General features: G+C 41.6%; 1 protein-coding gene across 3 annotated transcripts in view; it reads right to left on the bottom strand.

Annotated features, from left to right (window-relative positions):
* galnt13 (polypeptide N-acetylgalactosaminyltransferase 13) overlaps positions 1–13,784 on the bottom strand; it is a 394,116-nt gene that overhangs the window by 28,408 nt on the left and 351,924 nt on the right. For all 3 annotated transcript variants that reach the window (XM_072261955.1, XM_072261953.1, XM_072261954.1), the window contains exon 11: positions 12,486–12,620. In XM_072261955.1, coding sequence (XP_072118056.1) covers positions 12,486–12,620 — 135 coding nt within the window. The remainder of the gene's footprint in view (positions 1–12,485; positions 12,621–13,784) is intronic.

Genomic DNA, 13,784 nt, shown 5'->3' with positions numbered 1-13,784 from the left:
GGGAGTCTGCTCTAAGTCAGACAGAAATGGTAAGATTTCTGGAATAGATATTCATAACCAAATAAATTTTAGTCTCCATAGTAACACCAGGCCTGCAAAGGATCTAAACTTGTTTCTAGGGCCTAAGCTTCTTTTCAACACTTACTTGGATGAACTGCTTTGTGTTCATCAAAAACAAAGGATGTGAATGCTGGAGAATGGAACATTTTCCTATTCAACCCACGGTTTTCCAGACATTTCCAGCTTAACTATCAATGTGAGTTGGAACTGAACCTTCACATTTACACAAATTTTAGCCTTAAAATTTAGTACAATTATCTGTCCTACTCCCATGTTTTCTTTATTACTTTAGTTGAATTAGTTCCCAATTTCTCTGTTAATTTTGGCAAAAATTGAGCAGTTTTAATGCCATGAAAATGCCTTTTTCAAACTGGGTAAAACAAAAGAAAATGACATAACTTTCATTGCTCTTCACATTTCTGTGTATGATGCAATTGAACCTTGATGTAAAAACAAATTAATAAAAAAATCCACCGTCACTTTCTGCCTCCTAAAACCAAACCAATTTTGGATCCAGTTTGCCATCTGGCCCTGGATCTCATATACTCTGGACCAATCTATCAAATCGTACTCTATCAAAGGCCTTACACAAGTCCTTGGGGACTATATCAACTGCACTGAACGATTGACACATTTTGTTACCTTTTTGCAACAGTCAATCAAATTGGTCAGACAGGATTTCCTCTTAAGAAAGCAATGCTGACTATCTTTGAGTAAACTCTGCCTTACCAAGTGTAGAATAATCCTAGCCCTCAGAAGCAAGCAAGAGAAAATATGCAGATGCTGGAAATCCGAGCAACACACACAGAATGCTGGAGGAACTCAGCAGGACAGGCCGCATCAATGGAAAAGAGTACAATCAACATTTTGGGCCAAGACCCTTCATTAGAACTCCATGTAATAACCCAGATCTTATTAGGGAGCTTAATGTAAAGGAACCCTTACGAGACAAGATCATAAGGTGCAAGGTGTTCACAAGGCGCAGGATTGATATGTCCCACAGAAGAAGTTGTTCTCAAATGGCAGGGCTAGTTATCTGTGGCTGACAAAGGAAGTTAAGGACGACATAAAAGCCAAGGAAAGGACATATAAGGTAGCAAAAGTGAGTGGGAAGCTAGATGATTGGGAAACTTTTAAAATTCAACAAAAGGCAACTAAAAAAAGCTATAAAAAGGGAAAAGATGAAGTATGAGTGCAAACTAGCCAATAATATACAGCAGGATACTATAAGTTTTTTCAGTTATATAAAGAGTAACAGGCAGGTGAGAGCTGATACTGGGCAACTAGAAAATGATGCTAGTGAGGTAGTAATTGGGAGACAAAGGAATGGCAGATGAACTTAATGAGTACTTTGCATCAGTCTTCACTGTGGAAGGCACTAGCAGTGTGCTAGAGGTCCATGTGTGCCAGGGAGCAGGAGTGAGCATCATCGTTATTACAAAGAAAAAAAGTTCTAGGCAAACAGAAAGTCTTAAGGTGGATAAGTCACCTGGATCAGATGGACTACATCCCACAGTCCCGAGAGAGGTTGCTGAAGAGATAGCAGATGCAATGGTTATGATCTTCAAAGAATCACTTGATTCTGGCATGGTCCCAGAGGACTGGAAGATTGCAAATGTCACTCCACTATTTAAGAAGGGAGGAAGGCCAAAGAAAGGAAATTATAGGCCAGTTAGCTTAACCTCAATGGTTGGGAAAATTTTTTCAGCCAGAGAGCAGTGAATTTGTGGAATGCTCTGCCACAGACTGCAGTGGAGGCCAAGTCCATGGGTATATTTAAAGATGGAAGTTGACAGTTTCCTGATTGGTCAGGGCATCAAAGGATATGGCGAGAAGGCAGGTGTATGGGGTTGAGTGGGATCTGAGATCAGGGATCAGCCATGATAGAATGGCGGAGCAGACTTGATGGGCTGAATGGCCTAATTCTGCTCCTATGTTTTATGGTCTATGTAAGACTACTGTGTCCTAATTGAAAGGTTCAGGCAGCTCCTTGGAACAGACAGCAGTGCAGTGCAGTAGAGTGAAATAAAGATTTCAATGATGGAGTATTTTTCAGTTGTGACGTAAGCAGGTCAGCAATAGGGCTCCTGTCCGAAGGCTATCAGCTGCCTTGTAATTGAGCTATCAGTGATCAACAAGTGCTGACCCGAGCCGCAGACTGTGGAGGAAATGCAATGAGTTATGCCAGGATTGCATCTTTGAAAGAGGCTTCAGCATTGCTGGAGGATTTCCATCGACATAGGTGCACCACAAGGCTGTGTGCTTAGCCCCCTCTGCTCTACTCGCTTTACACTTATGACCGTCAGGCCAAGCACAGCTCCAAAGCCGTATCTGAGTTTGCCGACAACATCGCTGTCATTGGCTGAAACAAAGGTGGTGATGAATCAGCATATGGGGGTGGGGTGGGGTGTCGTGATTGAAAATCTGGATAACAACAATCTCTCACACAGCATCAGCAACACCAAGGAACTGATTATTATCTTCAAGATGAGCAGCCCAGAGGTCCATGAGCCAGTCCTCATTGGGAAATAAGAGGTGGACAGGCAGCGAGTGCCCCCACTTCCTTAGGAGTTTACGAAGATTCAGCACGACATCTACATTTTGACAAACTTCAATGTGTAAGGAAATAGGCCATTTCCTGTTCCTCTGCTTTTCTGAATTCTCCTCTTCTTTTGTGGAAATTGTATTTTTAGCAATCAGTTTTATTATTTGATATTTAAAAATTTTACAGTTTTTCTAGTTTACAATAATTTCAGAGCACATAGCTGCAATAAATAGTTGAAGATATTTACTTAATTTTGTCCATAATTTGCAAGCATTTGATGCTTTTATGAAATAAAGACATGAAGAGAACAAGCCAAATATCTAACCAAGATCAACAATACCTCCTCATTAGTCAAGAAGGCACAGAAAGCAGTGTCTCCACTTTCTGAACACGAAGGGCCTGAAGCGTCACCACCACCCACTCCACGATCTTACTGACCCACTAGCATCAGGATAGAGGTACAGGAGCATCAGGAACAGGACTGTCTGTCTGAGTAACAACTGCTTGCCCCCAGGCTGTGAGACTAATGAATACCCTGCCACCATCGAGCTCTCATCTTGCTGCTGCCATCAGGAAGGAGGTACAGGAGCCTCAGGACGCACACCACCACGTTCAAGAATAATTATTACCCTTCAACCATCAAGCTCTTGAAGCAGAGGAGATAACTTCACACGTCCCATCACTGAACTATTCCCATAACCTATAGGCTCATTTTCAAGGATTCCTCACCTCATTTTCTCAATATTTATTGCTTATTTATTTGTTATTATAATTTTTCTTTGTTGTCTTTTACACATTGGTTGTTTGTCCGCCCAGTTGGGTGCAGTATTTCATTGATTCTATTATGGTTCTTGGATTTACTAAGCATGGTCGCAAGAAGACAAATCTCTGAGTTGTATATGGTGACATGTATGTCCTTTGATAATAAATTTACTTCGAACTTTGAGATGTGCCCTAGAATGACCAGTAGCATTTACAGAAGTGTTAATTGATATCAGTTTACTTCATATGTGCAACAATTCAGTTGCTTTCCATACAAAACAACTGCACACTACATCACTAAGAAAAAAATGTAAAGAAGTTAGCACCACCAGAAAGCAGTTTACAATTTAGGTATACAGTACTGTATTTGTTGCAACTGATGTATAACACTATACAAGAGAAAATAATTTTTAAATCCAGAATGAAACTTGGAAGCAACATTATGTTCAAATATCCAGTGATAAAAATAAATAAAACAATAACTTATTTAAAATTTCAGCACGTTAATATGAACCGTAGATTACCCTGTCAGTATTTACTAGATGACCAGCCCAAAACTGAATATATTTAATGATGTACATCTATCGCCATCTGCTGGTTGACTAAAATATTTCTGTTTGATTGGAACTCTAAATGCATTGTTTATTGCAGCGGTCCCCAACCACCGGGCCGTGGACCGGTACCAGGCCGCAAAGCATGTGCTACCGGGCCATGAGGAAACGATATGAGTCAGCTGCACCCTTCCTCATTCCCTGTCACGCACTGTTGAACTTGAAGATAGGGTTGCCAACTGTCCCATATTTGCCGGGACATCCCGTATATTGGGCTAAATTGGTTTGTCCCGTATTTCCCCCGCTAAGGTAGAGTGTTCCTACGAAACCTTTCGTGCCAAAATGGCGTAAAGCGAAGAAGCAATTACCATTAATTTATATGGGAAAAATTTTTGAGCGTTCCCAGACCCAAAAAATAACCCTAACAAATCATACCAAATAACACATAAAACCGAAAATAAATAACACTAACATATAGTAAAAGCAGGAATGATATGATAAGTACACAGCCTATATAAAGTAGAAATAATGTATGTACAGTGTAGTCAGGAAGATGAAGGCAAAACCAATATGCGGGGAAAAAATTGGCACGTACGCACATATGCACACAGGTGCCCGCGCAAGGCTTCATGGTCATGGTAGTCTTTCCTGGGGTAAGGTGTCCCTGGATTTGACTGCTACTTTTGACCTTATTTGGGAGTGGGAAAGTTGGCAACCCTAACTGTAAAAAACATGGTGAGGTGAGTTTAACCCTACTTGAACACTCTCCCCACCCCCCACCCCCCACCCCGGGTCGGCCAGTCTGCAAGAATATTGTCAATATTAGACCGGTCCACAGTGCAGAAAAGGTTGGGGGCCCCTGGTTTATTCTTCCAAAATAAATTCAAGGAATGCAATAGCGGCCCGAATTTTGATGGAAAAACAAGTTGGTAATTCTGAATGAATTAACTAAGGCCAAGAGACTGGATTGTTGAGGTTCTAAACTAACAAACAGTATCATCACAACTGCACTCCACACGGAACACTTGCAGCGTTCAATCCTATGAAGTTTCTGCAATATTTAGACGAGGGAAAATTAACTCTTGGATCCTATGCCAAGTTAGATCTAGCACGTGATCATTACTGCCATCAGCTTTAATGGGAATCATTCAGAGAATAAGAAAACAAATTATTCCTGTTTGATGAAGCATTTGATTTTTAATTAAGTTTAATATTATTTTTGCTAATTTTGGAAAAATAAAGACAAAATTAGCAAAAGTCATCTTAAAATTCTTAATTAAAAATGAACAATCTCAATAGTTTTAAAATTATGAATGTCTAACACTTGTCTATGAATTCTAAACACTTATTCTATGAAGTGAAGAGCGACAGAGCAGCCCAGCCTCACAAACTATAAAGACACACAACTACAGCATTCAGTCACTGGGCTCGCCCGATGAGAGGTGGCGAGCGATGCACGTCATTTATGCATCCTTCTTCCACCTTCTCTCTGACTATGTGTATCTTCCCTCTTATTTACTAAACTTCCTTTCTCCTTTCCCTCTAAATTAATATTTCATCAGATGCCACAGTAAACCTATCACCCTCTTTTAATCTTTTGGATGAATCTTTGGTTTTCTGGATTTCCCAACTGGAATTTTTCATACAGAAATAAAGGCACTGAAACAGCTTTTTGGCTGCCACTCTATCCTCATGATAATCCTTTCTCTATCCTCTTCAGTACAACCTGGGTAGAATGTGGTGAGGACGGGGGGTGGGAGATGGACTTTGCAAGTGTTCATGATCTCCAGTGTTACATCATGCCACAAGAGAAGACAGAGCCACAATCACAGTGCCATTCAGCACAGAAACAGGCCCTTCGTGCCACCAAATCCACCACATTTCCATGGACGAGTATAGTTCTTCACTCATTAGTTAGTTGTCCCTTCACTCAGTCCATCCCAGCTCCTGGTTCACCTTACTCAGTCTACTACTACACCATCAATCTTTCAAGTCTGCAACCACCCTGGTGCCTTCCATTCAGACTTTCATCCCACCCTTTCACTCCAACCAGCCGGGTGCACACCCAATTTACCGGGTCATCCTGTTGCCTCTGGGTTTCTTCCTGATGCTCACTATTTCTGTGCACTCGTAGTTCATCTTCACTTCCACTGCCTTCTCAGATTTTCAAACTTCACCCTACCTGGTATGGTAGCTCACTGCTCTGCCGATCTTTACATTGCTCACTCCACTTCCAATCGGCTTCAACCTGTGACCGATTATTGTTGCACATTCCTTGGTTTATTGCCCCTACTCCTGGTTCATCCTCCATGCTCCACCAGGTTGACACTCTGTCAGGTCCCAATCTGTTGCTATTTTATGAGGAAATAACAAGCAAGATAGACAAAGTGGATTTTGTGTACTTGCTCTTTTAGAAAGACTTTGACAAGGTGCCACACATGAAGCTGCTTAACAAGGTGAGAGTCCATGGTATTACAGGAAAGATACTAGCATGGATAGGAGATTGGGTGACTGGCAGGAGGTCAATAAAGAAAGAAGATAAAGAAAGCCTTTTTGGGTTGGCTGCTGGTGACTACTGGTGTTCGGCAGGAATCTGCATTGGGACTGATTCTCTTCACATTATATGTCAATGATTTGGATGATGAAGTTGATGGCTTTGTGGCCAGGTTTGCAGACAATACAAAGATAGGTAGAGGGGTAGGTAGTGTTGAAGCAGGGAGTCTGCAGAAAGACTCAGTTTGGGAGAATGGGTAAAGAAGGGGCAGATGGAATATAATGTATGGTCATGTATTTTGGTAAAAGGAATAAAGATGTAGACTATTTTCTAAATGGAGAGAGAATTGAAAAATCAGAGGTGCAAAGGGACTTGGGACTCCTCATAGAGGATTCCATAAAGGTTAACTTCCAAGTATAGTCAGTGGGAAGGAAGGCAAATGCAATGTTAGCATTCATTTCATGAGGATGAGAATATAACAGGATGCAAGGATGCAGTGCTGAGGCTTTATAAGGTGTTGGTCAGACTGCTTTTGGGAAAATTGCAAGCAGTTCTAGGCCTCTTATCTAAGAAAAGATGTACTGGCTTTGGAAAAGATCCAGAGGAGGTTAACAAGAATGGTCTGGGATTCAAAGGGTTAACGTATGAGGAATGTTTAATAGGGCCGGACCTGTACTCATTGAAGTTTAGAAGAATGAGGGAGGATCTCTTTGAAACCTATCAAATATTAAAAAGTCTTAGATATAGTGGATATGGAGAGGATATTTCGTATAGCGGGGGCAGTTTAGGACCAGAAAACACAGCAACAGATAGAGGGAATATCCATTTAAAACAGAGATAAGGAGGAATTTATTTAGCCAGAGGTAGTGAATCTATGGAATTCGTTACCACATATGGCTATGGAGGCCAAGTCATTGGGTATATTTAAAACAAAGGTTGATAGGCTCTTAATTAGCCATGGTGTCAAAGGTTACCAAGAGAAGGCAGGAGAATGGGGTTGACAGGAATAATAAATCAGCCATGATAGAATGGTGGAGCACACCCAATGGGCTGAATAGCCTAGTTCTGCTCTTTTGTCTTACATGTGTAAGCGCTGGTTAAGATTTTTACTGCTGTGCTGTAGGTATTTCATTTTAGCAATCTATAAGAGCAGTCTGTTTGGGTTTGAGCTAAAGATAAGGGGTAGTGATGTTCATGCTTAGGAATGTAGTATCATCCAATCAGGACGGCGGAATTGGGAAAAGGTTCTTGAGAATGCTAGGCGGAGAGGTTTTTGTGACAGTCACTGGTGTGGGTTGTGGTCTTTTTGGCAGGAGCTGGGAGAAGGTAGGAGGGAAGATGGCTGAGGATGACATCCCCGTTGCACAGGTGCTTTGTGCAGATGAAGAGCTTCAAGGAGGAAGGACCAATCCTCCCACAGGGGAGCCTGTTTGTTCAAGATTGATTTCAAGTGACATTCGGAAGGTGGTGTGTACTTTCACACAGACTGTGGGTCCAGTATGTGAGATAAAGACAACTTCAAGATGAGCTCCAACTTATGTTCATATTCGCTATAATGAGCCCTTTTTATTTTTATTTTCTTCTTTTCCTACTAACTGCTCAATAAAGCTGAAATTTGTAAATATACTTTCTTTATAATTGTATGCAGTGTACCATCTGTTATTTCTTGCTGACAGCTAATTGCAAGTGGGCAGCATTTACACAGTATTCACACAGACCGGGGTTCGTGTGAGCAAAATACCCCAAACTCCCGAGTCTGGTGGGACCCAAGTCATATCGGCCCTGGATGTACAGAGTTTGAGAAAGGTGATTTTCTCACCGCTGAGTCCAGTAGCTGTTAGCGAGGGGCTAACGAGCCGCATCTCTGGAAATGCCTGGTAAAAAGGAATTTCCACATGTTTCCACATTAAATTCTTCTCCATCTTAACACAAGTGATGCCTTTGTAATTTTAAATCCACTAATAATCCACCAATCTGATTTTATTGATACACTTCATCAATCTTTCAGCCTTCATTTCCAGAGACAGTATTACAATTTTCTTTTTCAATGATTGTTTATACCTATTTCAATAGCCTTTAAATAAGATGATCTCATTCTTCATAGGATCACTGTCCTTCATTTCTTCCTGATTTCTCATGGTCACTTACTCAACTTTCCAAGGTCCCTCACCTCCTACCATCAACCACAGGTCCATGTTCCACATCTTCCAATTCCTATGCTCTTCCTCCAACTTTCCACAACTCCTAATGCAGATTCTCCATGCTTTAGGTACACTGCATGCAGTTCTTTCTGCAGATCTCACCGAACCATATATAATCCTCTGATTTACTTTCTCTCTTCATGCGAAAAATTTGATTTACTTTCTCTCTCCATCTCCTTGCAACATCTGCTTAATCTTTTCTTTCTATACTTGCAATATTAACAGTTTCATATTTTCAATCCAAAATTGTAATCCATCTCCACCTCCTTCTCCCAAGAACCTTTTGCATTCTATCCCTACACACTGAACCTAATTCACCCATTTAACCCCTGTGCTCCATGAACTAATGGATTGTTACCAAGAGCTCTGACTCTTTTCCCTTTCCCCTTATCCTTCCTAGCACTTATTCCAATTCCAACTTGCTCTTTCCCTTTGCTCGCCCTTCTTTCCCCTCTACATTTTGCCCCTTTCCATCCTGTCTGCTCAAATTCCTTTTTCATCTCTTACAATGCTTTTCACTTCCTTCCTCTCTTGTCTTTTCCCTCTATCTAATCCTCACTCCCTTTCTTCTTCTGTTCATAACTTGCTTCAGCTAGCCGACTCTGAATCAATTTGTTCTGAAAGGTCAGTGTAATTGTATTCCCAATGTCCTGTAGCTTAGGACATTAGCTAATATCTAATTCATATTTAAAGAAATGATATTTATACACTTCTATTTTCAGTCTGATTTTCCCACTGCCTTAGCATCTTGAAATTCTTAAAAGTGGTTTGTGAAATTATCACTTATAACCTGCCCCCCCCCAACCTGCTCTGTTCTATGAGTCTCACTCAAATTTTTCGCATGAAGAGAGAAAGTAAATCAGAGGATTAAATATGGTTCACTGAGCTCTGCAGAAAGAAATGCACGAAGAGTACCAAAAGAAAGTGTCAATATGATAATAACCAGGATACAAACTACAGAAGCACAAAGCAACAGAAATATCTAAGCTTTTTCACATTCAGCTGATCAGATGAATGCAGTGGAGGTTTACCATATCTCAGTGAGAACTGTGTCAGATTCGCTGTAAGGGGCGCCATGGTAACGCAGTGGTTACATCTCACGGTGCTCCTGAATTTGGAGTTCAATCCTGGCAGCGTCCATATGGAGTTTGCACCTCCTCGCTGTGAGCACGCAGGGATCCTCCAGGTGCTTTTGTTTCCTCCCACAATCCAAAGACGTACTGCTCAGTAAGCTAAATGATCATCGCAAACTGTCCTGTGATTTGGCTTGTGTTAAGTGAGGGTGGGGAAGAGGGCCTGGGCAGTGTGGCTTCTTGGGCCACAAGGGTCTGTTCCTCGCTATATCTCCAAACAAATGAATCAAATAAGCAAATAACTTGCAGCAAGATACATCTGCTTCCTCAGGAACCCTATATCTAACTATGAAGGTCATGGCTTATGTAACTATAATTATCTTCAGCAATGTTCTCTCTATTTTTTTACAGCTGCAAAGACCAGCCATTGCTCGAAGCAGGAAATTTTTACACGGCCTGAAAACTGCTCAGCACTTCAAATATCTTTGTTTGTAATATGCATACTTTGAATACTTAGAATGAAAACTGAAAGCTCACATACTTTTGATTTTATTTATTGTATAATGAAATACAGTTGTTGTTGTTGTTCCTTTACGCACCTTGTGGTGCACCAGGTGAGGCTCTTGCTGTTTCTGTAGCGTTGACTGTTTTTTTACGAGGCCGAGTTGCTAGCTCAATGCTCAACCCAATACAGATGGGAAGTGTGCAGGAGGCCAGCTGGATTCGAACTCAGGACCATTCGCCTCGATGTCCAGTGTTGATGCCACCACACCAACGGCCGGCTAATGAAGTATAGTACAACAAAGAACATTTTTCACATCTTGTAACCCTTTTCTAGCTGCAGCCAATTCCAGCTACGCAGCAACAAGGACGGCACACGGGGGAAAGTTCACTTTCTGCACAGCACAATTCTGGTCAAACACAGAATACCCCACGACTTCTCAAGATGTTTCCAACTACAGTCAAGAAGCTCAACAGCATCTAGTATAAAAAAAGCGAGCACCCTGCCAACTCCCTCCATCAGCAGTGACAAAGATTGCAGCAAGCACCATCTAAAATAGAAACAGCAATACCTCTTCGACAAGGCCCATCAAGCCCGCAGAATTTTAACTGTGGAAAATTTATGAAACATCAGTAACAGGTGGCAGCCCCTATAGGGCATATATCTTGACTTTCATTGTTCAGCCAAAATCTTGGAACTCCCTATCCAACAAGTCTGCGAGAATGCCTTCACTACCAGCTGCACCACAGTACAAAGCCACAGCCCACCATCATTTTCTCAAGCGGAATTAGGGCAATTAGCTATAAGACTCTAATCTTGGCAGCTGTGCCTACATTTCCTGGATGGATAATCTCATAGAAAAGCCAATCAAAAGGAAGGGGACTTCTATGAAGAAAATTGGGACACTTCCACAGGAAGAAGAAAAAATATGCAATCAAGTGGAGATTTTGCAGTTAAGTTTCTGTTTAATTTCCGTATGGAACCAAGCATAGGGGCGCCTCCAACCCGATGGCATGAATATCGATCTCTCCTACATAGAAAAAAAACTCTTCCCCTCCCCTCTTCTTCTGTTTCCCACTCTGGCCCCTTACCTCTTCTCCTCACCTGCCTATCACCTCCCCCTTCCTTTCTCCCATGGTCCACACTCCTCTCCCATCTGATTGCTTCCTCTCCAGCTGTTTACCTTTCCAACACACCTGGCTTCACCTATCACCTTCTAGTTAGGTTTCTTCCCTTCCCCCAACCTTTTTATTCTGTCATCTTCCCCCTTCCAGTCCTGAAGACGGGTCCTGGCCTGAAATGCCTTCTGTTTGTTCATTTCCATGGACACTGCCTGACCTGCTGAATACCACCAGAATTTTGCATATGTGTTCCATACAGTAAAAATAATTTCTTTAGTTTGACAGTAAACCCTATAAAACATTCTTCCGAGAAATTCTTCCCGTAACACTAAAAACAGTTTAACAGCTGCTAAAGCTCAGTTTAATTGAAGGCTATTGAGATACAGCACAAAATGCTGCTCTTATAGTGTACTCCCTAGTAACGGCTGGGGATGCATTTCCAGAGATCTCTTTGTTGTACCTATTTCCTTAGCATGTGTAATCTTGAAGTTTAAAAATCTTTTGTCCACGTCTAAACTCAAGCTTATCTCCTGTGCTCAAGGAGACAATATTATAATAAAGTAACTAATTTGTGAAAGAGATGGTGGAAATATTGTGATTAATAATATGACCTCTGTTTAGTCCAAATCTCATAAAACATCAGGCATACCTGTAATGTTTAAACAGTTTATTGATCCTAGTTGCATGGTATAATTGATTTGAAATAGAATGGAAATATTTTACTTAACTGTCAGCAAAAAAAAAAATCAATAAAATGCCATTCAAGTGACATTTATTGAGTTGCAGTGTGGAACAGGCAAGCCACTCCATCCAGCAATCCTCGATTTAACTCTAGCCTAACCACATGACAATTTACAATGACCAATTAACTTACCAACCGGTACGTCTTTGGACTGTGGGAGGAAACTGGAGCACCCGGAGGAAACCCACACACTCACGGGGAGAACATACAAACTCCTTACAGGAAGCGACGGGAATTGATCCCTGGTCACTGGTGCTGTAAAGAAGTGTGCAAACCACCACACTACACAACCATGCTGCACCACAACCCAGTAGTTCATTCTCCTGAGGAATTCCTTTTGCTTTTCTCTGCATTGAGTCATTAATGCTTTAAGATGATAAATGTAGACTCTTGAGCACACTTTATAAACCATGGCTAATTAATCAATAACCTACCTGTATATCATATTCCCACAACTGGTTCCCTCTCATGTGATGGCACTTAAGCATTACAACTGGGCCATTAAGCCTAGACACATCCAGACACAGATCATCCGTCCTGATCTCTTTATCTGCTGTATAGGAGAATACCTGGGGGGAAAGGAAAAATTGTATAAATAATACACGAGCATACAAAGTGTGAAAAAAGCAAGTGCGATAACTTCCTGAGCTTCTTCAATACGATTGACTGTAACCTCAAATACAAAGACTCTTTCCACTCCAAAGGTGCAACCAGAGATCAAATAGATGTGAGAAACAGCACCTTCTAATCTGTCTCTGTGGTCTCCAACCTGACGGCAAGAAAATGAATTTCTCTATCAAGTAACCACTCCCCTCTATTTCCCCCTCCTTGCTTTTCCTTATTCTGGTGGTCCTATTGCTCATCACTTCCCCTAATGACCTGCCCAGCACCTCCCTCCGGTTCCTCACCTCGATGGGCTGAGTGGCCTAAATTCTGCTCCCATCTCTTAAGGTCTATCACCTCCTAGCTGCTCACATTATTGCCTTCCACAATGTCATTCCCCCACCCAACCATCTTCCTTCTCATCCACGCTTATCTATCACTAGCTTGCGCTCCTTCCCCTCCTATTCTGAATGCTGCTCCATTCCTTTCAAGTACTGATGAAGTATCTCAACCCAAAATGTTGACCATTCACTTCCCTCCTCAGATACTGCTTGACCTGCTGAGTTCCTGCAGCACTTTTTGTGTGTGTAGATCAAATAGATGTTAAAGATCCCCTGCAGGAAAAATGCAATGGTTGTAGGTAGCAGGTATTTTGCCACTATAGGAAACCTGAAACAAGGAGGAGTTGTTTCCCTACCTAAATAACTTTGTTCACCCTAAAAGAATAACAGCACTTCTGCAATAGTCCACAGTATTCCTTAAGGCCTCTACTACCCCATACTTGTTCTCATTCTAATCATCTTCCTCTACCCAAGGACCAAATAGATTGACCTATTGAAAATCTGGCTGATGTGGGGTAGGAATCATTAAACCATATAACCATATAACAATTACAGCACGGAAACAGGCCATCTCAGCCCTTCTAGTCCGTGCCGAACGCTTACTCTCACCTGGTCCCACCGACCTGCACTCAGCCCATAACCCTCCATTCCTTTCCTGTCCATATAGCTATCCAATTTAACTTTAAATGACAATATCCAACCCGCCTCTACCACATCTGCTGGAAGCTCGATCCACACAGCTACCACTCTCTGAGTAAAGAAGTTCCCCCTCATGTTACCCTTAAACTT

This window comes from Mobula birostris, chromosome 6 (assembly GCF_030028105.1).
Source record: "Mobula birostris isolate sMobBir1 chromosome 6, sMobBir1.hap1, whole genome shotgun sequence".
Classification (NCBI taxonomy): domain Eukaryota; kingdom Metazoa; phylum Chordata; class Chondrichthyes; order Myliobatiformes; family Myliobatidae; genus Mobula; species Mobula birostris.
This window is presented reverse-complemented; position numbering and strand designations above follow the sequence as displayed.